This window comes from Pleurodeles waltl, chromosome 5 (assembly GCF_031143425.1).
Source record: "Pleurodeles waltl isolate 20211129_DDA chromosome 5, aPleWal1.hap1.20221129, whole genome shotgun sequence".
Classification (NCBI taxonomy): domain Eukaryota; kingdom Metazoa; phylum Chordata; class Amphibia; order Caudata; family Salamandridae; genus Pleurodeles; species Pleurodeles waltl.
The window spans coordinates 1,552,504,540-1,552,530,784 of NC_090444.1; the positions used below are offsets into that span (position 1 = coordinate 1,552,504,540).

A 26,245-nucleotide genomic window follows, 5' to 3' on the forward strand; every position below is an offset into this window, starting at 1 on the left:
AAATCAGTATGGGGTCCTAGACAGTCTTAAGTGTTCATACAGTTTTGAGGGCAGAACAGCTAACGATAACCCGACTGGCGGCCCATGTCATTCCTTGGGCCCCAAAGGCACAGAAGAGGGTGACTGGAAATGCCTTAAAAATCTGCAGCATGGCCTCTATGAAGGCATCAATTGGTTACTCTGTTGCCACTGGCCTGGTATGCCCATGGCACACTGGAATTAGCTGGTGAATCGCTGGATCCAAAACCGTGGACCTAGAGGAACACCAACTGAAATCATGATGGCCTCTCCCATTACCTTTGGATAGAGTGGCAGGATTGGTTGGGTCCAGCTTCACTTTTTTGCGTTTGTGCTTCCACTTAAGAGGATGTAAGTGTAAATCCCTGGGTTGTTTATGGAATCCAAATTCTAAACAAAGTGACTAGAGAGTTATTATACACAATGAGAAACTTTTAACACATTTAACCCCATCTTGCTCTCTCACATACAGCTATATCTGTACTGGATTACGCAAATGGACTCTACTTCACCATAAAGTCAATTGCCAAACTACAAAGAACACAGATCAGTGCAGCGCGACTAGTTTGAGATCCTATCCTCACACTACTTTACTTTCTGCCACAAGCTTTATATGTGGTGATACACTGCTGCATCACATTTGGAGCACACTTTCTGTGCATCAAATGCAGCAACAATACTCAACCTTAATAAATGACATTTCAACTAACACTTTTCTCTCATCCTTGCCCCACAGAATGAGATTCACTGTCCCCTGGCCTGTAAAGTGTTTTGAAACTTGAACAAGAGGTATGAAAGTGCTATAGAAATGATACAATATAATATTTACAATTAATGGTGAATCCTTTGGCATATTACTGTACAGTTCATAATAACGCTGTGAGACTCTGCAGTGCAACCAATAGCAAATAAAAAAAATCCTCTCCAATGTTTCCTGGACAGAAATAAAGCAGCAGTTCACAATTGGCAGTGAAACACTTCAAAGGCTAGACTAATGGTTCTTGGGCTTATCGCTGTAGTGATTTAGTTTCAATTACTTTTTAATGGGATTTTTGTTATGTGATCAAGAATGTTTCCAAACTTTTCATGGGAACCTTGGACTTTCCAAAGACTCCACACATAAAGAACAAACTGCCAGCCAAATGGTGATTGATAAGTTAACTGGGGTACTGTATCCGGTTTCCCAATCTGGGGCGAGGTTAACTGGAGTCTCTAGAGAGTAGCCACTTGACAATTAGTTGGGGAGTGACTGGTAGGTGCCATACTGTGAAGGTCATTTTCAAGGGTCTGTACTTTGAAACTGGCTGTGGTCACTATTATCCAGTGGCACTGTCAAGTTCAGGAGCAGCTACTACAGCCACCAATGACACCAAGACAAAGCTGAAAACTAGGTTGGCTCAGGAGTAGTTATCCAGAGGGATTAAAGATAACAGCAACCACTCTGTTAGGGATACATTAAAAATCCCAACGGTTTGAGAATCAATGTGACTTACTTTAGCTATCCCCATTGGGTCCCTAAGCCACAGGGTGAAGCTGAAACTGTCTCAAGATCTTGTGGGACAACCAGAGAAGAGGATACAGACTCACCATGGGATAGGTACAGTCAAAGAAGAAGCAGGCTTACCCTTAGGGTATTGGCTGAAGACCATGAGATTCGCCTGGTGCCAGATGTTACCATGCTGTAGTTCTTGTTTCCTGGTGATCTTACATGGTGTAACTCATACCTGTGGGACAATCACAGTCCATGTGGCTGTCCCACAAGGAATGTAAGTTTGATCAGTAGGCTGTTCTCTTAGCTGGAGGTCAGTCACTACTAAATGTAGAAACAGTCCAACACCTCACAACTACATTAGTCAAAGTGTGGGTCAGAAACCAGCCGAGGTTCCAGTCACGGATTTTCCATTCTTCCCAGCTACAATGATGCATAGCCCTGCACTTGATGCAGAGAAATCCACTGTGAAATGGAGTCTCAGAACAATGCATACCCAAAATTATGACCTTCCAAATCAGAATATAAGCACATTTAATTTTCTAGTGCTTCTCAAGTCATGGAGGTGCATGTCCTCAGCTTGAATGGCTTGTCTGTTGGTCATATAGCACTGCTGCCAATCCTTAACTGGCTTCAAATGGCTGAGGTGAAATTAATGTCTGCCTAAGACTGACAGCCATACCGGAATGTAGATCTGGTTAAGAGAGGAGGTAGTTTCTCTCTAGAACAGAACCTGTGGCTATTTCAAAAGGCTTGGTGAAGTACATTCACAACCCACACAAACTAATGGCTTAGGGAAGGGGGTAGGATATGTCCACTGGGAAGCCGCACACAAAAACAACCAAGATCTTGTGAAGCAATGATACAGGCATTCCAATGGATCCCACCAATAACTTAATAAGGGACTCATTTGAAACCCCACAAGCACTTCAGTCCTTAGGTACACCTGTAATGGCAGCTTTAATACGTGTCCCATACATGGCACAAGCCAAGGACTGAACGGACTTTTAGCTGAATGGAGCTGGTAGGCCTACCCTGCATAGAGGAACAATTAAAAAAGTGTGGATAGGTTTGGGTGACCCCTTCACATCAGAGTCCCTTTCTGGTGTATCTCTTCATTAAAAATAGATTTTTCTCAGTGGGCCCTCATGATGGTCGTGCTTACTGAGGGGAATAATACACAGGGTAATCCGAAACATAGAAGATCAGGGCAGCACAATTTCTCGAAGGCATGTAGAGGACTTTCGTTCCAAAACAAAGTATTCATTCATTGTTATCCTCTAGAACATTATGGTGTAACAATCCCTGCAATTATTTGATTCGAAACAGTATTCTTAGCTTGTGTACCTTGGTATAATCTTATTTCATTTTGAAGAAGGTTAACAGGTAACCTACTCTTAAATATTATTTTTCCCCAAAAGATGACCCTTTTGTTAGCATGATGGCTCAGTTCTGGCTGTATAGGGCTAAATGACAACATGTATGTATGACAAGCAAGGCAAAAAAATAACTATATACAACAAAGAGGGCAAAGAGGTGATGGTAAATTATCTTGATGTCATGCTTGGTTCCAGATAGGTAAGCACTGGAGATATGATGCAAGCAGTGTGTTTTTGTAATAGTAATTGATACAGATAAGCCTGTAACATCCATAAATAATAAACATTTTGGAATGACTTATAAAAACTTTTTTTTTTAAAGAAAGACAGTATGAAATTAGCGGTAAAGACAATCCTGAGTCTTTTTGTTCAATTCATGTCTATATTTCACATAGGTATGTCCGTTGGCTCAGTGTTGTCCACCCTGTTCATGCTAACCCATAAACACAGATGACCAATGGTCAAACCTTCTTTTTCACAATCACCTGGAGACTATGGACTGGTCCTTAAGGGTTTTTGCGTATTTGCATTTCCAATAGACCTCTGTTCTCCTCAGTAATGAAGGGTTTAACTGATTTTATTTGCAAGCATATTTTCAGCTGAACCTAAATAACTTTGTTTTGGTTACGGTTTCAGAAGGAAACGTTTTATAGCCACCAAAACCAGCCAACTTACAACCAATTCCAATTACCTTTCACTTCCTATGCTGCGGGACAGATTAGCTGTTTGGCAGATTCATCTACTTTTTTAAGGTTATCATCTTCAGAACCATTATCAAACTGAAAGGTTGTTGGCGTCGGCTCTCTGATGCTATTAGCAGCCTTTGGCACCATGTGTATCGTTGGTGCGATTCTCCAAGACTGTTTTGGGCTAAACAGAATATCTTTTTTTACATATCAAGAGCAGGTGCTAGCTCTGCCTTCTCATTTCCAAGTGACATGAGGCCGTTTGGCGATCCCAATCCTCCTCTCCATCCCAAAACAGCCTTAACATCTGCTCCTTTAATTTGTCTTTTTGATTCCTCCTGCACACTTCTACAGACCAAAGGCCGTATTTGCTTAGACTCATAAGCTACCTCATCAAAGCTTACTTTTATCATTCAACGCTGGGTTGTTTCTGACCGACTCAAGTTTAGTGGTGTAAATGGACACATTGTTTTTTGGGACACACAAATGTTCTGCTTTGACTAGATGTCATGTGCCTGTGTTCATGGGGCTGTGCCCAGCTATTGTTGGCATTTATTACTGATGTTCTGTTTTGACAGAGGACTGCAGGGTTGTGTGTTTGTGCCTTCCACCTTTGAGGGCTGAAAATGTACTCCACCTTATCCTGTTCTTATCTTGAACTTGCACCTCGAATGATGCAGCAAGTCATTGATGATGCAGGATTATTTGATGAAGTGCCTTCAACAACAGTCAGCTCGCCCACTTCATCACTGGCATACTGCAATCTTGCAATTTTTCCCAGTATTCTTAGCAGTTCTCCAGGTCACAGAGACCACTGGCTGCACATTTCAAACTGGATTCAACATTTAGCCCTTTCAACTGTCCATAATGCCACCCATCAAAGATGTTCATCTTCATCTTGTGTAAGAGTTTCTCTATATGATCAAGCAAAGGTCATAATGCCAAATCTAACCACCACTAAAGACTCACCCAGAGTGAATGATGTTTTAGAAAAGAGAGCTCCCCTTGTTAATCTCATTACATCTGTGGTCTAATGCCAATTATCTCATATATTGGAACAGTTAGCACTCTACTTTGAGCACTCCTGTTTGAAGGAACGCTTGCGCATTAGAAGTGACTACTGTATATACAAAAATACACTGCAACAGATGAATGTTCACTTAAAAGATCTTTTCTTTGTCTATGCACATATAAACAATGCAGTTCCTTTATTTATTCTTTACTTGTTCTCTCTGCAAGATGTATCTCAAAACACCAAAAAAAAAAAAAAAGTTATTTAATTTGTGTAATTAGCAAACTATTTACAAAAGGTAAAAGAAAAGGTACTTACAGTGTGTTGAGATTCTTAAGCCGTCTAAATGCTCCAGGTTGTATATCTTTAATTCTGTTGAATCGCAAATCCCTGTGGAGAGGAACAACTTCATTAGAATGTGCACTTTCTAAAATGTTATTAGCCATAGAATACCCATTCAAAATGTACTGATTCTGAAACATATGTTACAGCATTTCAGAAAGGCTATAAAGGCTGAGACTGCACATTTCATTCAATTGCGCCGTCTGCAAAGCTGCTAGAAATCGAGAGTGGGCTTTTTCTCAACAATGAGCTCAAGGCTGGGGTCGAGTGGGCATGGGAAAGGGTGGGAAGCAAGATGTAGGTGGTTGGATTGGGCCGTGATTTCCCCCAAAAACTAAGATGTTGAATTTAAGAACATAAGAGGCGGTGCTTTGCAGTGCTGAGTGAAATGGGCCTCGGATTATGACGACACAGAAGTAAGGCCCACCGCACTTTAGACTCTGGCGGTTATCTTGATTAAATTAGCTGCCTTGTGGTCATAATCGACCCAAGAACATCTGTGCACTCTGTGGGTTGATAATCGACAGGGAGCATTCCAGCAATGCAAGTGTGGTGAGCAGCCATCTCCTCAGAATGGCATGTACCATCAGTGATGATATGTGACTGCATTTCTAACATCTTACAGGCTACGAGGATAAAAGAGGCGCTTCCGGTTTAGTAATTGCCTTAAGGTAATATTCTATTGGTTCTCTAGTTTTGGACCTTTTACAATCAAGCTCTGGCCCTTGGGGCTCTAAACATACTGTGATCTGGTTTTGCAGTTCAAACCTAAAGCTAAATGAGATTTTGCTCATCCCAAATGGTGACCTTGTGATTTCAATGAATGGCTCTTGTCCAACTGGTGCCTGATCCTACTGAAGATCTTGACAAGACTCCCCAAATTCAAGATACAGGCCCATAAACCATGAGTACCTGGCAGGGGTATAATTTGCTTGCTTGGCCAGCAGCAATAGAGCTCCTTTATTTAAATTGTAACTCAAAACCAGATTGGCCCAAACTGACTTCCCTTTCCTGGTTAAACTGTTAGAGGTGCAGTGAGGCACCTGCCTGTACATTTTGGTGGTAGACTTCCGGGTGACTATTGTTTGGACAGTTTCTGCACATTCTCAACCATGTGCACTCAAACTCACAGAGTTTTCCAGCAGTGACTAGTGAGAAACTAGGGCACATGACAAACATGTCATAAATTTAGCAGAGTGGACCCACTAATAAATTCTATAAACACAGTACGCTGTGAAAAACAAATAAATATAAACGGTTCCAAGCTTTCCCATAGAGAGCTGAGGACATCAGAATACGCACCATAGGGGCACGTTTTTTGTTTCACAGTGCCTTAACAGGTAAGTGCTATTATTATGTTTATGGATTACATCTGGGTTCTAGTTGGGGTTATGGCTGTTTGGTTTTTGGTGTGCTTCCTATTTTTGAATGTTATACTTTGGTATATGTAATTACCACCAATTATTTTCCAATTATACACCTCTGATAGGACACGGAGTTCATAAAGCAAAATTGTGTCAGCGTTCCCATACGTTTACCTGTTGCAGTCAGAAACTGGTGTGTCAATAGTTTACAAGTCGAGGATGTTATGACCCACAAAATTTCAACATACGTAATTTCAGAGCATTACATATGCACCACTCTCTAGCATCCTGTGTCTTACTGCTCTTTCCTTAGGGGCTTCTATCGTTCCTTTAGCAACGCACAGCACACGTGGGGTGTAATACAGCAGCTAGGATGTTGTTTTACCCATATGCCAGGCTGAGACAATCTCAAACACTTGTGTACACATAGAAGTTGTCAACACTGTAACCCATATTGCTTTACGCAAGTGTCTTCATTACACTAGCTTCCTAGTCTCTTCTTAAATGTATTACTGTCTGTCTGTTAATGATCGATGTTAGTTACGTCATATTTTAACACTTGGAATTGCCATGACGATTATACTAAAAAAGGACCCAGAAACAAAGATTTTTCCGTGAGTAGGTTTGACATACTCTGAACTGCAAGGAGTAATTTCTTTATTTTTTATTTTGCGGTTGTATATTTAGCTTCGAGGAGTCATTACTACCCATGGAACAAAACTTTGTGAATCAGGTGCTCAATAGTCATAGTTAATCACTTGAAGAGAATTTAGAGTATAATTCAGAGAGGGAACAAAGTGATCTCTGGCAGAGTATGGTCATTTAGAGTAATAATGAAATACTGAATGAAAACAGGCAGTAGCAGAATAGATGTAAAAAAAAGTAATGATGCACATGAATAGTATGTTTTGTGTACAGCATAATCTTACCTAGAACAGACATTAGAGGAAAAGAGGGGAGGACTCAGAATATTCAAATACCCAAACACTCAGAAAAATGTTCTTTGTTGTCAGGAATTGGGAATCAACAATATACATATAACAAAGGTTTCTTTGCGAAATAGGAGAACAGCCCCACTTTTTGATTAACTGAGAATTATCTTTGCAGCAAGGTTATAAGGGTCTGTCTTCACTATTACAGGTTGATGTCCTTGGATTATGGCACTCAATTTGACAAAAGAAGTACAAAACAGACAAAATGGAGTACTATTTCCAATAGGCAGAGATATGTGATATATCCCATTACTCAATTTACTGTAATATAGAAGTACAGTAACTTCTTTGGCATGAGAAGAATGTGCCTGAAAATCATTTTCTTTTTTACATTTTATTCACATTTTTCCTTCTACTAAGCATGATCATCCATTACACAGGTCAAGAATTAAACATATGTTCCATCTTATTCTGCAATTGTGAGTCATATTGACTCGTGATATAAAGGTTGGTTTTATCTATAGTTTTTTTTACATTCATTTCTAAATTTAAATTAAGCACACTAGGGATAAGTTTGGTTTAAGTCACACACAAAATCTGGAAGCTCACTATGCAAATATTGTCGGATCACTGGGATATGACCAAATTCCAGTATTCATTTAAGCAGTTAATTTGAATTTCAGTGGCTCACTGTGCAAAGTTAAATATGATACGAGCAGCACCGTACCAGCCAAAACCTTCTCCTGAGATTCCTCAAATAAATGAACTAATAACAAAGTTAACCAATTTACATTGTTTGTGCAGAAAACAAAATGACATTTTCAATTAAGTAACTTTTTGAGCTTGTCTCTTTGGGAAGTTACTATCTTGGATGGCTGTATTTTAGTAGCAAGCAGACTATCACGATGTGCAGCAATGCAATCGAATGATAACATGGATGAAGGTATGACTGAGACAATGATCCTCGTTAAGAGTTGGGTTGCATTGTGGAATTCTTTGTTTTGTAGCAGAAGTGGTAATTTTACACTTCGAGGATTGTACACTGGGGGAATCCTTTGGCAGTCTTATTACTATAGATGTACCATTTTATTCGGTACTGTACTACACATAGCTGGTCATCTAAAAGTACTTTATATGGGGAAGTTGGAGGTAGAACTGGTGCAGCAATGACATCGGAGGGGTAAGTTTAAGCCTCTATCAATGTAGGGTAAATATGTAGGTATGGGTCAGCTCAGGAAAGCACCAGGTGTGAGAGCTCACCAGGTAGTCAAATAGGTCCAGGGATTTTCAGATGCTAACATTTGATTTTCCTGGAGGCACTTCACAGAGTGTGGTAAAAATGTAAAATCTTGATATAGATATTCATAAATGTTAGTGCTCTGTTCGGTGGGCTTGAGGAAGACAATAGCAGATGTTAGCCATCTGACCAGGCAGCAGCAATCATAACATGGCGGTAGACAATGAGGAGCCGTTTTATTAGGAGGCACGCAAAATTCTGATCAACAGGGGGGGGGAATATATGTAAATTACTTTGGCATAATACTTGTTCACTTGTGAAGAAGGAGGTGCTTTTTCATCGATGAATGGTTTAAGACACATTAATGCAAATTATCGGGACAGCATTACATCCCTTCCTTGCATGGCACATACCAGCAATGTTTTATCAGGTTTGACTTATGGTTTGGTTTTAAAGTATCAGGGGCAGATATTGAAGGTGTGTGAAGCTGGTCTTCGGTACCCTACTCGGAGTGCACAAGGGATACCGACCGCAGGACTTACAAAAGACACTGGGATAATACTGTCTCAAGTGAAAGAAGTTCAGAGACTTCTGAAAATACACTATGGTATTTGTCATGCTCACACTAGGAATCCAATCTCAAGGGTTATCATGGAGCTACACCTACAGGTTGGACTTAACTGTTATGGAATTTGGTAGTACATATGGCAGACTCTTAGCAATTGTAAGAATGAAAAAGATATGTCATATAGAAGCATCACAAAGGCTAGCCTTAATCCGAGTATAAAATTACCATTTTCAACTGGAGTAGTAGAACGGAGTACAGATGCAACCTGCTATGCATGAAAATACTGTGAAAATATTAAGTTGTCTTTTCTGATATGCACTCAGCGCAATCTCCCTAACATACATTTCAGGGGGTGAGAGCAGGACATGTTTTTCTGGGTTAGATTAAGCCTGTCCCTTATCTTGGAAACAGAAGCAGCACATGTGCAACTTTCGGCTTGTAGCTTGGCTATGTACTTTACATGGAAATGAGAAAGACATTCTTTAACGAATTTTGTTTGGATTGGGAGCCCTGTCTCTGGCTGTTAACTCCTATCTAGATTGAGAAGAATGTATTTCAGGAAGAGAATGTTTTGATTGCGATAATTACAGATGACAACAATAATTTATGTCATAATCTTTATGAGTTCTTTTTGTAACTTTGAGAATAGTCAACTCAATTTAAAAATAGTCTGCAAATGATCATGAATTTGGGAACCTCTCTCTGACAAGTATAGTAAACACTAATAGGTTTGATTCTGACAACCAAAATGATATTCAAAACTATTTAGTAAAGGAAGCGGCATCAACAAATGCAGATACGTACACATAAACCAGGCGTTACTCTGAAAAACAGATGGAGTGATACAAAGGCAAACACACACACACACACACTCCTAAAAAGAACAGACAAACAGTAATTGAAATTGTATTTATATAGCGCTCACTACCCCTGACGAGGCGTTGAAGTGCTTTTTGGCGAGTAGCACGCTACTCCAGAATCCAAAATGGATTACTATAGGGAAATATAAGCTGTTAATTCGAGTGGTGGACATACGAGTCTGTTAGTTGGAGTGAATAGGATGAAGGAGGGATAGAGGAGGTAAGAGTCTAGAAAGTGTTACTTGGGAGATGATAGTAGTATCATGAAGTTTGGGATGAATCAAAGGAGGAGCAGAGATTTAGGGAAGAGACTAGAAAAGATCATAGTAGTAAAATGAGGTTTGGGATGAGTCTGAGTGGATAGTGAAAGAGGTATAGGATGAGAGTACTGAATTGGAGACCGTTGATGATTTTTTTTCATACTAAAGTGGGAGTAAAGTAATACATGCATAGATACAGGAGTACAAGCTATACATATATGTGGAAAATAGTAAAGAAATATAAAATTGTATTACATAAAGTCCCATATGAACATCAATGGACAGATATTTAGAAACTCAGACTTTCAAGTGCCACTGCACATAAAGCTAAGTTTTATTTATTTTATTAATGTTTTTGGTAACTTTATGTTCTTTTTTATTTTTAGTTATATGAATTGGCACAATTCTATACAAGTTACTTTTAACTAGCCCTTTCTCGCTTCTAAATGCCTTAATAAAGAGTCACCTGTATCTAAAAAAAAAACTAAACCCTAAATTCCTAATAAAGCCTTGAGCTCCTTTAGATCACAAAGTTATTGTGCAAAAGAGAGGATGGCAGATTTTCAGTTCAAGGTCACAAATTCCCTGACTTTCAAGGAACACTGAAATATTCCATTCTCTTGGATTGTTTCCTCTTACCCAGTCTGTGCCTCGGTATGTGGTATGCACCAAATAAATGAAGAAATATAATTATTCCGGTGCACAAGCAGTGATAAAGCCTTGCATTACCTAGTGGGATTTTATCTCATTCATAGACAACTCAGTGAGGTGACAACAATGTTGCACTCAGTAGCCCGGGCATTCAATATGATCTTGTCGAAGATATACTGTGGTACCTGGGCTGTACTACCACAGCCAGTTATGGGATTGCTATGAATTGCATCCAAGATCTGTTGTTAAAACTTATTTACAGGAAGAGCTTCACTACAGCAGATCCTGATGCAGGATTCCTACATAGCAATGTCCACGCTTGAGCACAGTTAGTCCTTTTTATGGGTGAGCACAAAGTGCTCCATCCATTCTGTAATCTCTCTTTGGGCTTGAAACCACGCCCATGCCACTTCAGTCACTTACATTGATTTGTGGGCTTGCTTTTTAAAATCCGCTTGCTTTCATTTGTGAAAGGCATGCATACGTCATGCCTTTTCCAGTGTTTAGCCCACCTACACAGCACTGGTAAAGTACCAAAAACATACAAGGTTCGATGTTTTCAGCCTGGGGTCCGGACTAATTTATCTGTTTATTTTCCAATCTTTTTTGCTTTACAACGCTAATAGCTCTAACTCGAACAAATGCGAGACCCGTTGCATTGAAAATGTTTCTTTAAATCATTATGGCCACTAAAACGTGGTTTTGACTGCTGTTTTTGGGAAAGACTGCTAAGTACCTTCTCAGAATTTGGAGGCACCTGCAAGTCTCAAGATGATTATGCATGGTTTGGGCTGCAAGGCAGTCCACACTTATGTTCAAATCTTTCAGAATGGATTCAAAATTACATAATGGACACCAATATATAGCAAACAAGGCACTGGCAGGAGTGGTTTTCATATAGGGAATTGTGTAGACTGAGAAAAACGAATTTAAGCTATTCATTTTGTCTGTATTTCAACATCACTGTGAAATACCATCATTGGCGACATTAAGGTGACTGGTCTGGACACTGCAGTGTGCACTGCTGCATTATCTCACAACAAAGAGAGGTGACATATCTCACCCTAAATAAATCTCTCCAGCCATGTCACGCAGGCCACTAACCCAACCATAAAATGACTTGGTGTCATCATAGAAAGGAACACTATTAACCATCCTGTTACTTCACAGTTGTAGTGAACACAAGTCTCACCCCACCACTGCTAGTTCAGAAGCCAGTGGCACTAATTCCAGCTGCATCTCTCTGGCAGCAGCCAGAACAAAATATGGGCCTACACAATGAATACAGCAAACACCTTGCTGGACATAGCAATGAAAGAATGCACTAATCAGAACAAATCATTATTTTTTTCTTACACCAAAAAGTACACAAATGGTTTACATCTGCACCACATCCCCCCACATCAGCCAAACCAGCAGAAAAGGCAATTTTCAGCAATTCTAACATAAAAAGACGAGACGCATTCAGGAACTGGCTGGCATTTAGAGTACAGAGGTCCTGTACTCTGCTTGCTGTTCCTAGTCTTTGTTAGAGAATGGTAAGACACTACACATGCCTTTGCTATCTCTTGGGCCCCTAGGAGGGAAGTGAGAAACATCAAGTATTCATCTTTTTAAGCCAGTGGCTCCAAAGGGGCTGATGAGCAATGCCTCTATCACATTCAATACCCCTGCACAATACCCGGTCTAGTCATACAGATGGACAGCTGTTCTTGACATACTTTGATAGTTTTGTAGGAGTCAGTGATTAGGGCAATAAAGAGGCCGATCACCATATAGATGAAGAGGCTGATGAAGGTGTTGATGTAGATCTGGCTGAAGAGCCACCCCAGGTAACTGTTCTGTTGCATCTCAGCAAAGGCTACAAACATGTCATCTCCACTGATGAGTGAAAAGAGGCACTCCAATACCATGAACAGGAATGGAAGTTGTAGGAAGTTGGCTCTGTATGTGCTATTTCAAAGTAAGGAATAGCATGCACAGAGTCCAAGGGTTCCCCTTAGAGGTAAAATAGTGGTAAAAAATAGATAATACTAATGCTCTATTTTGTGGTAGTGTGGTCGAGCAGTAGGCTTATCCAAGGAGTAGTGTTAAGCATTTGTTGTACATACACAAGACAATAAATGAGGTACACACACTCAGAGACAAATCCAGCCAATAGGTTTTTATATAGAAAAATATCTTTTCTTAGTTTATTTTAAGAACCACAGGTTCAAATTCTACATGTAATATCTCATTCGAAAGGTATTGCAGGTAAGTACTTTAGGAACTTTAAATCATCAAAATTGCATGTATACTTTTCAAGTTATTGACAAATAGCTGTTTTAAAAGTGGACACTTAGTGCAATTTTCACAGTTCCTGGGGGAGGTAAGTATTTGTTAGGTTAACCAGGTAAGTAAGACACTTACAGGGCTTAGTTCTTGGTCCAAGGTAGCCCACCGTTGGGGGTTCAGAGCGACCCCAAAGTCACCACACCAGCAGCTCAGGGCCGGTCAGGTGCAGAGTTCCAAGTGGTGCCCAAAACACATAGGCTAGAATGGAGAGAAGGGGGTGCCCCGGTTCCGGTCTGCTTGCAGGTAAGTACCCGCGTCTTCGGAGGGCAGACCAGGGGGGGTTTTGTAGGGCACCGGGGGGGACACACGTCCACACAGAAATTTCACCCTCCGCAGCGCAGGGGCGGCCGGGTGCAGTGTGGAAGCAAGCGTCGGGTTTTCAATGTTAGACTATGAGAGACCTCGGGATCTCTTCAGCGCTGCAGGCAGGCAAGGGGGGGATTCCTCGGGGAAACCTCCACTTGGGTAAGGGAGAGGGACTCCTGGGGGTCACTTCTCCGGTGAAAGTCCGGTCCTTCGGGTCCTGGGGGCTGCGGATGCAGGGTCTCTCCCAGGCGTCGGGACTTTAGGTTCGAGGAGTCGCGGTCAGGGGAAGCCTCGGGATTCCCTCTGCAGGCGGCGCTGTGGGGGCTCAGGGGGGACAGGGTTTGGTACTCACAGTATCAGAGTAGTCCTGGGGTCCCTCCTGAGGTGTTGGATCGCCACCAGCCGAGTCGGGGTCGCCGGGTGCAGTGTTGCAAGTCTCACGCTTCTTGCGGGGAGCTTGCAGGGTTCTTTAAAGCTGCTGGAAACAAAGTTGCAGCTTTTCTTGGAGCAGGTCCGCTGTCCTCGGGAGGTTCTTGTCTTTTCGAAGCAGGGGCAGTCCTCAGAGGATGTCGAGGTCGCTGGTCCCTTTGGACGGCGTCGCTGGAGCAGGATCTTTGGAAGGCAGGAGACAGGCCGGTGAGTTTCTGGAGCCAAGGCAGTTGTCGTCTTCTGGTCTTCCGCTGCAGGGGTTTTCAGCTGGGCAGTCCTTCTTCTTGTAGTTGCAGGAATCTAATTTTCTAGGGTTCAGGGTAGCCCTTAAATACTAAATTTAAGGGCGTGTTTAGGTCTGGGGGGTTAGTAGCCAATGGCCACTAGCCCTGAGGGTGGGTACACCCTCTTTGTGCCTCCTCCCAAGGGGAGGGGGTCACAATCCTAACCCTATTGGGGGAATCCTCCATCTGCAAGATGGAGGATTTCTAAAAGTTAGAGTCACCTCAGCTCAGGACACCTTAGGGGCTGTCCTGACTGGCCAGTGACTCCTCCTTGTTATTCTCATTATTTTCTCCGGCCTTGCCGCCAAAAGTGGGGCCTGGCCGGAGGGGGCGGGCAACTCCACTAGCTGGAGTGTCCTGCTGGGTTGGCACAAAGGAGGTGAGCCTTTGAGGCTCACCGCCAGGTGTGACAATTCCTGCCTGGGAGAGGTGTTAGCATCTCCACCCAGTGCAGGCTTTGTTACTGGCCTCAGAGTGACAAAGGCACTCTCCCCATGGGGCCAGCAACATGTCTCGGTTTGTGGCAGGCTGCTAAAACTAGTCAGCCTACACAGATAGTCGGTTAAGTTTCAGGGGGCACCTCTAAGGTGCCCTCTGTGGTGTATTTTACAATAAAATGTACACTGGCATCAGTGTGCATTTATTGTGCTGAGAAGTTTGATACCAAACTTCCCAGTTTTCAGTGTAGCCATTATGGTGCTGTGGAGTTCGTGTTTGACAGACTCCCAGACCATATACTCTTATGGCTACCCTGCACTTACAATGTCTAAGGTTTTATTTAGACACTGTAGGGGTACCATGCTCATGCACTGGTACCCTCACCTATGGTATAGTGCACCCTGCCTTAGGGCTGTAAGGCCTGCTAGAGGGGTGTCTTACCTATACTGCATAGGCAGTGAGAGGCTGGCATGGCACCCTGAGGGGAGTGCCATGTCGACTTACTCGTTTTGCCCTCACTAGCACACACAAGCTGGCAAGCAGTGTGTCTGTGCTGAGTGAGAGGTCTCCAGGGTGGCATAAGACATGCTGCAGCCCTTAGAGACCTTCCTTGGCATCAGGGCCCTTGGTACTAGAAGTACCAGTTACAAGGGACTTATCTGGATGCCAGGGTCTGCCAATTGTGGATACAAAAGTACAGGTTAGGGAAAGAACACTGGTGCTGGGGCCTGGTTAGCAGGCCTCAGCACACTTTCAATTGTAAACATAGCATCAGCAAAGGCAAAAAGTCAGGGGGCAACCATGCCAAGGAGGCATTTCCTTACACAACCCCCCCCCAAACGAAAGAGGATGAGACTAACCTTTCCCAAGAGAGTCTTCATTTTCTAAGTGGAAGAACCTGGAAAGGCCATCTGCATTGGCATGGGCAGTCCCAGGTCTGTGTTCCACTATAAAGTCCATTCCCTGTAGGGAGATGGACCACCTCAACAGTTTAGGATTTTCACCTTTCATTTGCATCAGCCATTTGAGAGGTCTGTGGTCAGTTTGAACTAGGAAGTGAGTCCCAAAGAGGTATGGTCTCAGCTTCTTCAGGGACCAAACCACAGCAAAGGCCTCCCTCTCAATGGCACTCCAACGCTGCTCCCTGGGGAGTAACCTCCTGCTAATGAAAGCAACAGGCTGGTCAAGGCCATCATTATTTGTTTGGGACAAAACTGCCCCTATCCCATGTTCAGAGGCATCAGTCTGCACAATGAACTGCTTAGAATAATCTGGAGCTTTTAGAACTGGTGCTGAGCACATTGCCTGTTTCAGGGTGTCAAAGGCCTGTTGGCATTCCACAGTCCAGTTTACTTTCTTGGGCATTTTCTTGGAGGTGAGTTCAGTGAGGGCTGTCACAATGGATCCATATCCCTTCACAAACCTCCTGTAATACCCAGTCAAGCCAAGGAATGCCCTGACTTGAGTCTGGGTTTTTGGAGCTACCCAGTCCAGAATAGTCTGGATCTTGGGTTGGAGTGGCTGAACTTGGCCTCCACCTACAAGGTGTCCCAAGTAAACCACAGTTCCCTGCCCTATCTGGCATTTGGATGCCTTGATAGAGAGGCCTGCAGATTGCAGAGCCTTCAAAACCTTCTTCAGGTGGACCAGGTGATCCTGCCAGGTGGAGCTAAAGACAGCAATATCATCAAGATAAGCTGTGCTAAAGGACTCCAAGCCAGCAAGGACTTGATTCACCAACCTTTGGAAGGTGGCAGGGGCATTCTTTAAACCAAAGGGCATAACAGTAAACTGATAATGCCCATCAGGTGTGGAGAATGCTGTCTTTTCTTTTGCTCCAGGTGCCATTTTTATTTGCCAGTACCCTGCTGTCAAGTCAAAGGTACTTAGAAATTTGGCAGCACCTAATTTATCAATGAGATCATCAGCTCTTGGAATTGGATGGGCATCTGTCTTGGTGACAGAATTGAGCCCTCTGTAGTCCACACAAAACCTCATCTCTTTCTTTCCATCTTTGGTGTGAGGTTTGGGGACTAAGACCACTGGGCTAGCCCAGGGGCTGTCAGAGCGCTCAATTACTCCCAATTCCAGCATCTTGTGGACTTCCACCTTGATGCTTTCCTCAACATGGTCAGACTGTCTAAAGATTTTGTTCTTGACAGGCATGCTGTCTCCTGTGTCCACATCATGGGTACACAGGTGTGTCTGACCAGGGGTTAAGGAGAAGAGTTCAGGAAACTGTTGTAGGACTCTCCTACAATCAGCTTGCTGTTGGCCAGAGAGGGTGTCTGAGTAGATCACTCCATCTACTGTACCATCTTTTGGGTCTGATGACAGAAGATCAGGGAGAGGTTCACTCTCTGCCTCCTGATCCTCATCTGTTACCATCAACAGATTGACATCAGCCCTGTCGTGGAAGAGCTTAAGGCGGTTTACATGGATCACCCTCTTGGGGCTCCTGCTTGTGCCCAGGTCCACCAAGTAGGTGACCTGACTCTTCCTCTCTAGTACTGGGTAAGGGCCACTCCATTTGTCCTGGAGTGCCCTGGGAGCCACAGGCTCCAGAACCCAGACTTTCTGCCCTGGTTGGAACTCAACCAGTGCAGCCTTTTGGTCATACCAAAACTTCTGGAGCTGTTGGCTGGCCTCAAGGTTTTTGGTTGCCTTTTCCATGTACTCTGCCATTCTAGAGCGAAGGCCAAGTACATAGTCCACTATGTCCTGTTTAGGCTCATGGAGAGGTCTCTCCCAGCCTTCTTTAACAAGGGCAAGTGGTCCCCTTACAGGATGACCAAACAGAAGTTCAAAGGGTGAGAATCCTACTCCCTTCTGTGGCACCTCTCTGTAAGCGAAAAGCAGACATGGCAAGAGGACATCCCATCTCCTTTTGAGCTTTTCTGGGAGCCCCATGATCATGCCTTTTAATGTCTTGTTGAATCTCTCAACCAAGCCATTAGTTTGTGGATGGTATGGTGTAGTGAATTTATAAGTCACTCCACACTCATTCCACATGTGCTTTAGGTATGCTGACATGAAGTTGGTACCTCTGTCAGACACCACCTCCTTAGGGAAACCCACTCTGGTAAAGATACCAATGAGGGCCTTGGCTACTGCAGGGGCAGTAGTCGACCTAAGGGGAATAGCTTCAGGATACCTGGTAGCATGATCCACTACTACCAGGATATACATATTTCCTGAGGCTGTGGGAGGTTCCAGTGGACCAACTATGTCCACACCCACTCTTTCAAAGGGAACCCCCACCACTGGAAGTGGAATGAGGGGGGCCTTTGGATGCCCACCTGTCTTACCACTGGCTTGACAGGTGGGGCAGGAGAGGCAAAACTCCTTAACCATGTTGGACATATTGGGCCAGTAGAAGTGGTTGACTAACCTCTCCCACGTCTTGGTTTGTCCCAAATGTCCAGCAAGGGGAATGTCATGGGCCAATGTTAGGATGAACTCTCTGAACAGCTGAGGCACTACCACTCTCCTAGTGGCACCAGGTTTGGGGTCTCTGGCCTCAGTGTACAGGAGTCCATCTTCCCAATAGACCCTATGCGTTCCATTTTTCTTGCCTTTGGACTCTTCAGCAGCTTGCTGCCTAAGGCCTTCAAGAGAGGGACAGGTTTCTTGTCCCTTACACAGCTCCTCCCTGGAGGGTCCCCCTGGGCCTAAGAGCTCAACCTGGTAAGGTTCAAGCTCCAAAGGCTCAGTTCCCTCAGAGGGCAGAACTTCTTCCTGAGAAGAGAGGTTCCCTTTCTTTTGCTGTGTTGCAGTTGGTTTCCCAACTGACTTTCCTGTTCTCTTGGTAGGCTGGGCCATTTTTCCAGACTCCAGCTCTACTTTTTCACCCTGTGCCTTGCATTGTGCTCTTGTTTTCACACACACCAGTTCAGGGATACCCAGCATTGCTGCATGGGTTTTTAGTTCTACCTCAGCCCATGCTGAGGACTCCAGGTCATTTCCAAGCAGACAGTCCACTGGGATATTTGAGGAGACCACCACCTGTTTCAGGCCATTGACCCCTCCCCATTCTAAAGTAACCATTGCCATGGGATGTACTTTTCTCTGATTGTCAGCGTTGGTGACTGTGTAAGTTTTTCCAGTCAGGTATTGGCCAGGGGAAACCAGTTTCTCTGTCACCATGGTGACACTGGCACCTGTATCCCTCAGGCCCTCTATTCTAGTCCCATTAATTAAGAGTTGCTGTCTGTATTTTTGCATGTTAGGCGGCCAGACAGCTAGTGTGGCTAAATCCACCCCACCCTCAGAAACTAGAGTAGCTTCAGTGTGGACCCTGATTTGCTCTGGGCGCACTGTTGATCCCACTTGGAGACTAGCCATACCAGTGTTACCTGGATGGGAGTTTGGAGTGGAACCTTTCTTGGGACAGGCCTTGTCTCCAGTTTGGTGTCCATGCTGTTTACAGCTATGACACCAGGCCTTTTTGGGATCAAAGTTTTTACCCTTGTACCCATTGTTTTGTGAAGAGGCTCTGGGCCCACCCTCCTGTGCAGGTTTTTGGGGGCCTGTAGAAGACTCTTTACTATTTTTAGTTTTGGTTGTCTCATCACCCTTCCCCTGGGGAGTCTTTGTGACCCCTTTCTTTTGGTCACCCCCTGTTGAAGTCTTGGACACCCTTGTCTTGACCCAATGGTCCGCCTTCTTTCCCAATTCTTGGGGAGAAATTGGTCCTAGGTCTACCAGATGCTGATGCAGTTTATCATTGAAACAATTACTTAACAGGTGTTCTTTCACAAATAAATTGTACAGCCCATCATAATTACTTACACCACTGCCTTGAATCCAACCATCTAGTGTTTTCACTGAGTAGTCAACAAAGTCAACCCAGGTCTGGCTCGAGGATTTTTGAGCCCCCCTGAACCTAATCCTGTACTCCTCAGTGGAGAATCCAAAGCCCTCAATCAGGGTACCCTTCATGAGGTCATAAGATTCTGCATCTTGTCCAGAGAGTGTGAGGAGTCTATCCCTACACTTTCCTGTGAACATTTCCCAAAGGAGAGCACCCCAGTGAGATCTGTTCACTTTTCTGGTTACACAAGCCCTCTCAAAAGCTGTGAACCATTTGGTGATGTCATCACCATCTTCATATTTAGTTACAATCCCTTTAGGGATTTTCAACATGTCAGGAGAATCTCTGACCCTATTTATGTTGCTGCCACCATTGATGGGTCCTAGGCCCATCTCTTGTCTTTCCCTCTCTATGGCTAGGATCTGTCTTTCCAAAGCCAATCTTTTGGCCATCCTGGCTAACTGGATGTCCTCTTCACTGGGGTTATCCTCAGTGATTTCAGAGGTGTTGGTCTCTCCTGCGAGGGAACCAGCATCTCTGACTATTATTTTTGGAGTCAGGGTTTGAGGGACCCTGTTCTCCCTAGATAGGACTGGTAGGGGGGAATTGTCCTCCAAGTCACTATCCTCTTCCTCTGAGTTGCCACCCTCAGAGGGGTTGGCCTTTTCAAACTCTGCCAAAAGCTCCTGGAGCTGTATTTTGGTAGGTTTGGGGCCCATTGTTATTTTCTTTATTTTACAGAGTGACCTTAGCTCCCTCATCTTAAGATGGAGGTAAGGTGTGGTGTCGAGTTCCACCACAGTCACATCTGTGCTAGACATTTTGCTTCTAAAAGTTGGAATACTTTTTAAGAATCTACAACTGGTTCTAGAATCTAATTCAAACTTTTACAAACTTTTAAACTCTAAAAGAAATGCTAAACAGGATCTAACACAAGGCCCTAGCAGGTCTTTTAAGAATTTAGAAAACTTTTCAAATTGCAAAAATCAATTTCTAATGACAATTTTGGAATTTGTCGTGTGATCAGGTATTGGCTGAGTAGTCCAGCAAATGCAAAGTCTTGTACCCCACCGCTGATCCACCAATGTAGGAAGTTGGCTCTGTATGTGCTATTTCAAAGTAAGGAATAGCATGCACAGAGTCCAAGGGTTCCCCTTAGAGGTAAAATAGTGGTAAAAAATAGATAATACTAATGCTCTATTTTGTGGTAGTGTGGTCGAGCAGTAGGCTTATCCAAGGAGTAGTGTTAAGCATTTGTTGTACATACACAAGACAATAAATGAGGTACACACACTCAGAGACAAATCCAGCCAATAGGTTTTTATATAGAAAAATATATTTTCTTAGTTTATTTTAAGAACCACAGGTTCAAATTCTACATGTAATATCTCATTCGAAAGGTATTGCAGGTAAGTACTTTAGGAACTTTAAATCATCAAAATTGCATGTATACTTTTCAAGTTATTGACAAATAGCTGTTTTAAAAGTGGACACAGTGCAATTTTCACAGTTCCTGGGGGAGGTAAGTATTTGTTAGGTTAACCAGGTAAGTAAGACACTTACAGGGCTTAGTTCTTGGTCCAAGGTAGCCCACCGTTGGGGGTTCAGAGCGACCCCAAAGTCACCACACCAGCAGCTCAGGGCCGGTCAGGTGCAGAGTTCCAAGTGGTGCCCAAAACACATAGGCTAGAATGGAGAGAAGGGGGTGCCCCGGTTCCGGTCTGCTTGCAGGTAAGTACCCGCGTCTTCGGAGGGCAGACCAGGGGGGGTTTTGTAGGGCACCGGGGGGGACACACGTCCACACAGAAATTTCACCCTCCGCAGCGCAGGGGCGGCCGGGTGCAGTGTGGAAGCAAGCGTCGGGTTTTCAATGTTAGACTATGAGAGACCTCGGGATCTCTTCAGCGCTGCAGGCAGGCAAGGGGGGGATTCCTCGGGGAAACCTCCACTTGGGTAAGGGAGAGGGACTCCTGGGGGTCACTTCTCCGGTGAAAGTCCGGTCCTTCGGGTCCTGGGGGCTGCGGATGCAGGGTCTCTCCCAGGCGTCGGGACTTTAGGTTCGAGGAGTCGCGGTCAGGGGAAGCCTCGGGATTCCCTCTGCAGGCGGCGCTGTGGGGGCTCAGGGGGGACAGGGTTTGGTACTCACAGTATCAGAGTAGTCCTGGGGTACCTCCTGAGGTGTTGGATCGCCACCAGCCGAGTCGGGGTCGCCGGGTGCAGTGTTGCAAGTCTCACGCTTCTTGCGGGGAGCTTGCAGGGTTCTTTAAAGCTGCTGGAAACAAAGTTGCAGCTTTTCTTGGAGCAGGTCCGCTGTCCTCGGGAGGTTCTTGTCTTTTCGAAGCAGGGGCAGTCCTCAGAGGATGTCGAGGTCGCTGGTCCCTTTGGACGGCGTCGCTGGAGCAGGATCTTTGGAAGGCAGGAGACAGGCCGGTGAGTTTCTGGAGCCAAGGCAGTTGTCGTCTTCTGGTCTTCCGCTGCAGGGGTTTTCAGCTGGGCAGTCCTTCTTCTTGTAGTTGCAGGAATCTAATTTTCTAGGGTTCAGGGTAGCCCTTAAATACTAAATTTAAGGGCGTGTTTAGGTCTGGGGGGTTAGTAGCCAATGGCCACTAGCCCTGAGGGTGGGTACACCCTCTTTGTGCCTCCTCCCAAGGGGAGGGGGTCACAATCCTAACCCTATTGGGGGAATCCTCCATCTGCAAGATGGAGGATTTCTAAAAGTTAGAGTCACCTCAGCTCAGGACACCTTAGGGGCTGTCCTGACTGGCCAGTGACTCCTCCTTGTTATTCTCATTATTTTCTCCGGCCTTGCCGCCAAAAGTGGGGCCTGGCCGGAGGGGGCGGGCAACTCCACTAGCTGGAGTGTCCTGCTGGGTTGGCACAAAGGAGGTGAGCCTTTGAGGCTCACCGCCAGGTGTGACAATTCCTGCCTGGGAGAGGTGTTAGCATCTCCACCCAGTGCAGGCTTTGTTACTGGCCTCAGAGTGACAAAGGCACTCTCCCCATGGGGCCAGCAACATGTCTCGGTTTGTGGCAGGCTGCTAAAACTAGTCAGCCTACACAGATAGTCGGTTAAGTTTCAGGGGGCACCTCTAAGGTGCCCTCTGTGGTGTATTTTACAATAAAATGTACACTGGCATCAGTGTGCATTTATTGTGCTGAGAAGTTTGATACCAAACTTCCCAGTTTTCAGTGTAGCCATTATGGTGCTGTGGAGTTCGTGTTTGACAGACTCCCAGACCATATACTCTTATGGCTACCCTGCACTTACAATGTCTAAGGTTTTATTTAGACACTGTAGGGGTACCATGCTCATGCACTGGTACCCTCACCTATGGTATAGTGCACCCTGCCTTAGGGCTGTAAGGCCTGCTAGAGGGGTGTCTTACCTATACTGCATAGGCAGTGAGAGGCTGGCATGGCACCCTGAGGGGAGTGCCATGTCGACTTACTCGTTTTGCCCTCACTAGCACACACAAGCTGGCAAGCAGTGTGTCTGTGCTGAGTGAGAGGTCTCCAGGGTGGCATAAGACATGCTGCAGCCCTTAGAGACCTTCCTTGGCATCAGGGCCCTTGGTACTAGAAGTACCAGTTACAAGGGACTTATCTGGATGCCAGGGTCTGCCAATTGTGGATACAAAAGTACAGGTTAGGGAAAGAACACTGGTGCTGGGGCCTGGTTAGCAGGCCTCAGCACACTTTCAATTGTAAACATAGCATCAGCAAAGGCAAAAAGTCAGGGGGCAACCATGCCAAGGAGGCATTTCCTTACAGAAGTATACAGAGAGAGGCACACACAAAGAAAGGCAATTCTGCAGAGACATAACTTTTCTCTAGTATAAGCTGACCACTTTCCTCCAGGTCATTGTGCAAAGGGTTGCTTTTGGAGTGCCCCATGATATTTACAGGGTGTCAGGGAACTCTAGTTGTGTGACAAATGCATTTTATTAGGGTGAACAAGACACCTGCACTAAAAGGCGTTAGTATACCCCCTTAAACGGTCACCCATGCCCTCATCAGCAGCAGACTGGACTACGGCAACGCCCTCTACGCAGGGACCACAGCCAAGCTTCAGAGAAAACTCCAGCGCCTCCAGAACGCCACCGCATGTCTCATCCTCATCCACCCTCGCCACAAGCACATCTCCGCCCACCTCAGATCCCTACACTGGCTGCCCATCAACAAAAGGATCATCTTCAAAATCATTATCCACGCTCACAAAGTCCTCCGGGACACAGGACAGGCCTACCTCAATGAACAAATCAACTTCCACATCCCGACCCGCCAGCTCCGCTCTGCCGACCTTGCCCTCTCAACATTCCCCTGCATCCAACACACTACCTCTGGCGACAGATCCTTCTCCCACCTTGTTGCTAAAACCTGGAACTCCCTCCCCACCAACCTACGCAAGACCCAGGACCTCCTAATTTTCAGAAAGTGCCTCAAAACATGACTCTTCGAGCAGTACCACCCCCCACCACCAGCGCTTTGAGACCCTACCGGGTGAGTAGCACACTCAGGAAATTTGATTGATTGATTATACACGATACTTGGAAGGGCTGGGTTGTGATATTGGTTCAGAAGAAACAAAGCATTGGACACTGAATGTAAATAATGTATGGGGTTTTGGGAGTAGCCTGACACTAACAATTACAGATGAGTTTTGTCCTGTGGAAGGATTTTCGTTTTCATGGACGATTAAGATGTTTCCCATTGACCAACCAGTTTTACTGGTTTATTAAGCATCTCCCCCCAAAACATTGCATATAAATTAAGAAACTGCACATAAAAATGTCTGCTGGTGGTGGCAACAATAAGACATAAGGGAATGACGCAGGATAAGTGATTTAAATAAGGAGAAAAGAAAATAAAAGTGTACAGACATGTTAACATACAGCACAATGTAGACAGTTTCCTAAATGTACAGTGCCTCCTACCTATAGTTACCATGAAAGGCCCTCTAATTGGGTTGCATCACTGCACAGAACCACCTACTGTGCCCACACAATAATAAACATGCATTGTAAAGAAATTCTGTGAACTTTTAGGTATCTTCTTCTGACCCCAATTAGGATTACAAAATGTGACTTCGTGTCAGCTGCTTAGGAGGTATTAGAGGGATATGTTTGCATATATGTACATCATTGTACTGGAGACAAAGTTCATTTTCGAAAGAGGCACCATACAGAGCTGTAGGATTCTGTAACTGGTATATTGAACCAATATAACAACTGGGTAAACGGCAGCATCAATCTGACATTTTCTAGCTAAACTGTAGGGTCAACAAGGGACTGAAATCCTGAGTGAGAGTGCAAAAGAGGATATTGTACCTCCAGGGGATTCCATGCTCTGGTGAGGAATGCGTGAAGGGAATTTACTAACATGAAGACTGAAAGGGCCTGTAAGCAGGTAGGACCTATGGGTAGGACTATACGGCGAGGATAAAAAGTTAATTCTCCTACCTCCTAAAATGGGAAGGAACAGAACATGAGCAAAAGTTGAGCTGCATACAAAAGTTACCCTCTGCACTTGGCGCTCCTAGACAGGAATGCCTGATTCCCATGGCTTGGATTCACTGGTGTGCAAGGGTTGGGGCTCTTTCGTGAACTAGAACACACCCTGAATTTAGGGTCTAGATCTTAAGATAGCTGAAGAGCAGCGGAAGGAAAAGTTTGAATGAACAATGAATGTCAAACCATTGCTTGAGCTGATAAGTGAACGCATAAAAAAGAGTGGAAACCACAAACAAGGTAATATTATCTCAGTTGACACCATCTTGTGGGTGAATGCATGGATTATAAGAGTCTTCGGACAAGTGAACTCTGAACCGCCTCATAGGTGATTGACTGTAGGAAAAGTCTGAGAGAGCGCTTCCCGCAAACAGAAGCGTGATAGATGAACTGTTATTTCAATTACTGAGGCGTGAGACTGATCCAGTGTTTGATTTGTAATTAAAACATGCCGGTGCCCAAAGCTCTCCTCTGAAACACGCAGCTGTTGCAAGTAAAAGTAAATGTGAGAGCACGGAATTGTGAAGCAACGTAATCCTGAAGCCATCTGGGGCCTATTTAATCCATTTACAGACACTCCTTATCCCCTTCAGCTCAGTCTTGCAGCTTTCTGCTTTCTCCCCTTGTGACGCTTTTTCATTTTTCACTTATTCAGTCTTTACCACATGTCTCTTTTGCTCGCAGGAAATGCTTGAGGCAGCAAAATAAGTGTCAACCCTAAAAAATAAGTGCCTGTGGCCCTCACCGGAAACAACCGGCTCAAGTTACGCACTGGATTGATCAAAACACAGGGACTTGGAGAAGTTCTACAGCAAAGGGAGAATCTGGCGTTCCCTCAACTCAGTGTGACACAGGACACTTCGAGGATTGCCCTCCCGTGAAGCCTCTCCTTCAAGGAACTGCCCTTGTTACAGCAACACTCAGCTTTCTGAAACCAGTGATCCATGGTACCACTGTTCCAATTGTCCTTCCAGGTCAGCCAACAGATAAAGAGAAATATGCCTTCAGTCAGAAACCTATATAGCATATGTTTTTCAGGGGCAACTGCAACTGGCAGCATTCTTCCAAATCCTCTGGTTTAGAGCCATTTGTGTCGAATTGGAGTAGTACACCACATACGCGTTCTGCTGCAAAGGTGTGGATGCTTCCCCTTTCCAGAATCACCCTACCTCTCCTACAAATTCTCCAATGCCATCATCCGCTCATCCCAAAAGCCAGTGTGGGACAGTCAATCAGCCCTCTTCCAATCACTTCCAAAGGGCTAGCTGCACTTGGCGCCTTCATGAAGGAAAGGTTTGAGGATTTGCAGTGCTCTTAAAAAAAAGAAGGACTTTGT

General features: G+C 44.5%; 1 protein-coding gene across 1 annotated transcript in view; it reads right to left on the reverse strand.

Moving 5' to 3' along the window:
• Positions 1–26,245, reverse strand: part of PXDN (peroxidasin) — a 584,135-nt gene that overhangs the window by 418,794 nt on the left and 139,096 nt on the right. The window contains exon 2 of the mRNA XM_069235854.1: positions 4,903–4,974. Within this exon, the coding sequence (XP_069091955.1) occupies positions 4,903–4,974 (72 nt within the window). The remainder of the gene's footprint in view (positions 1–4,902; positions 4,975–26,245) is intronic.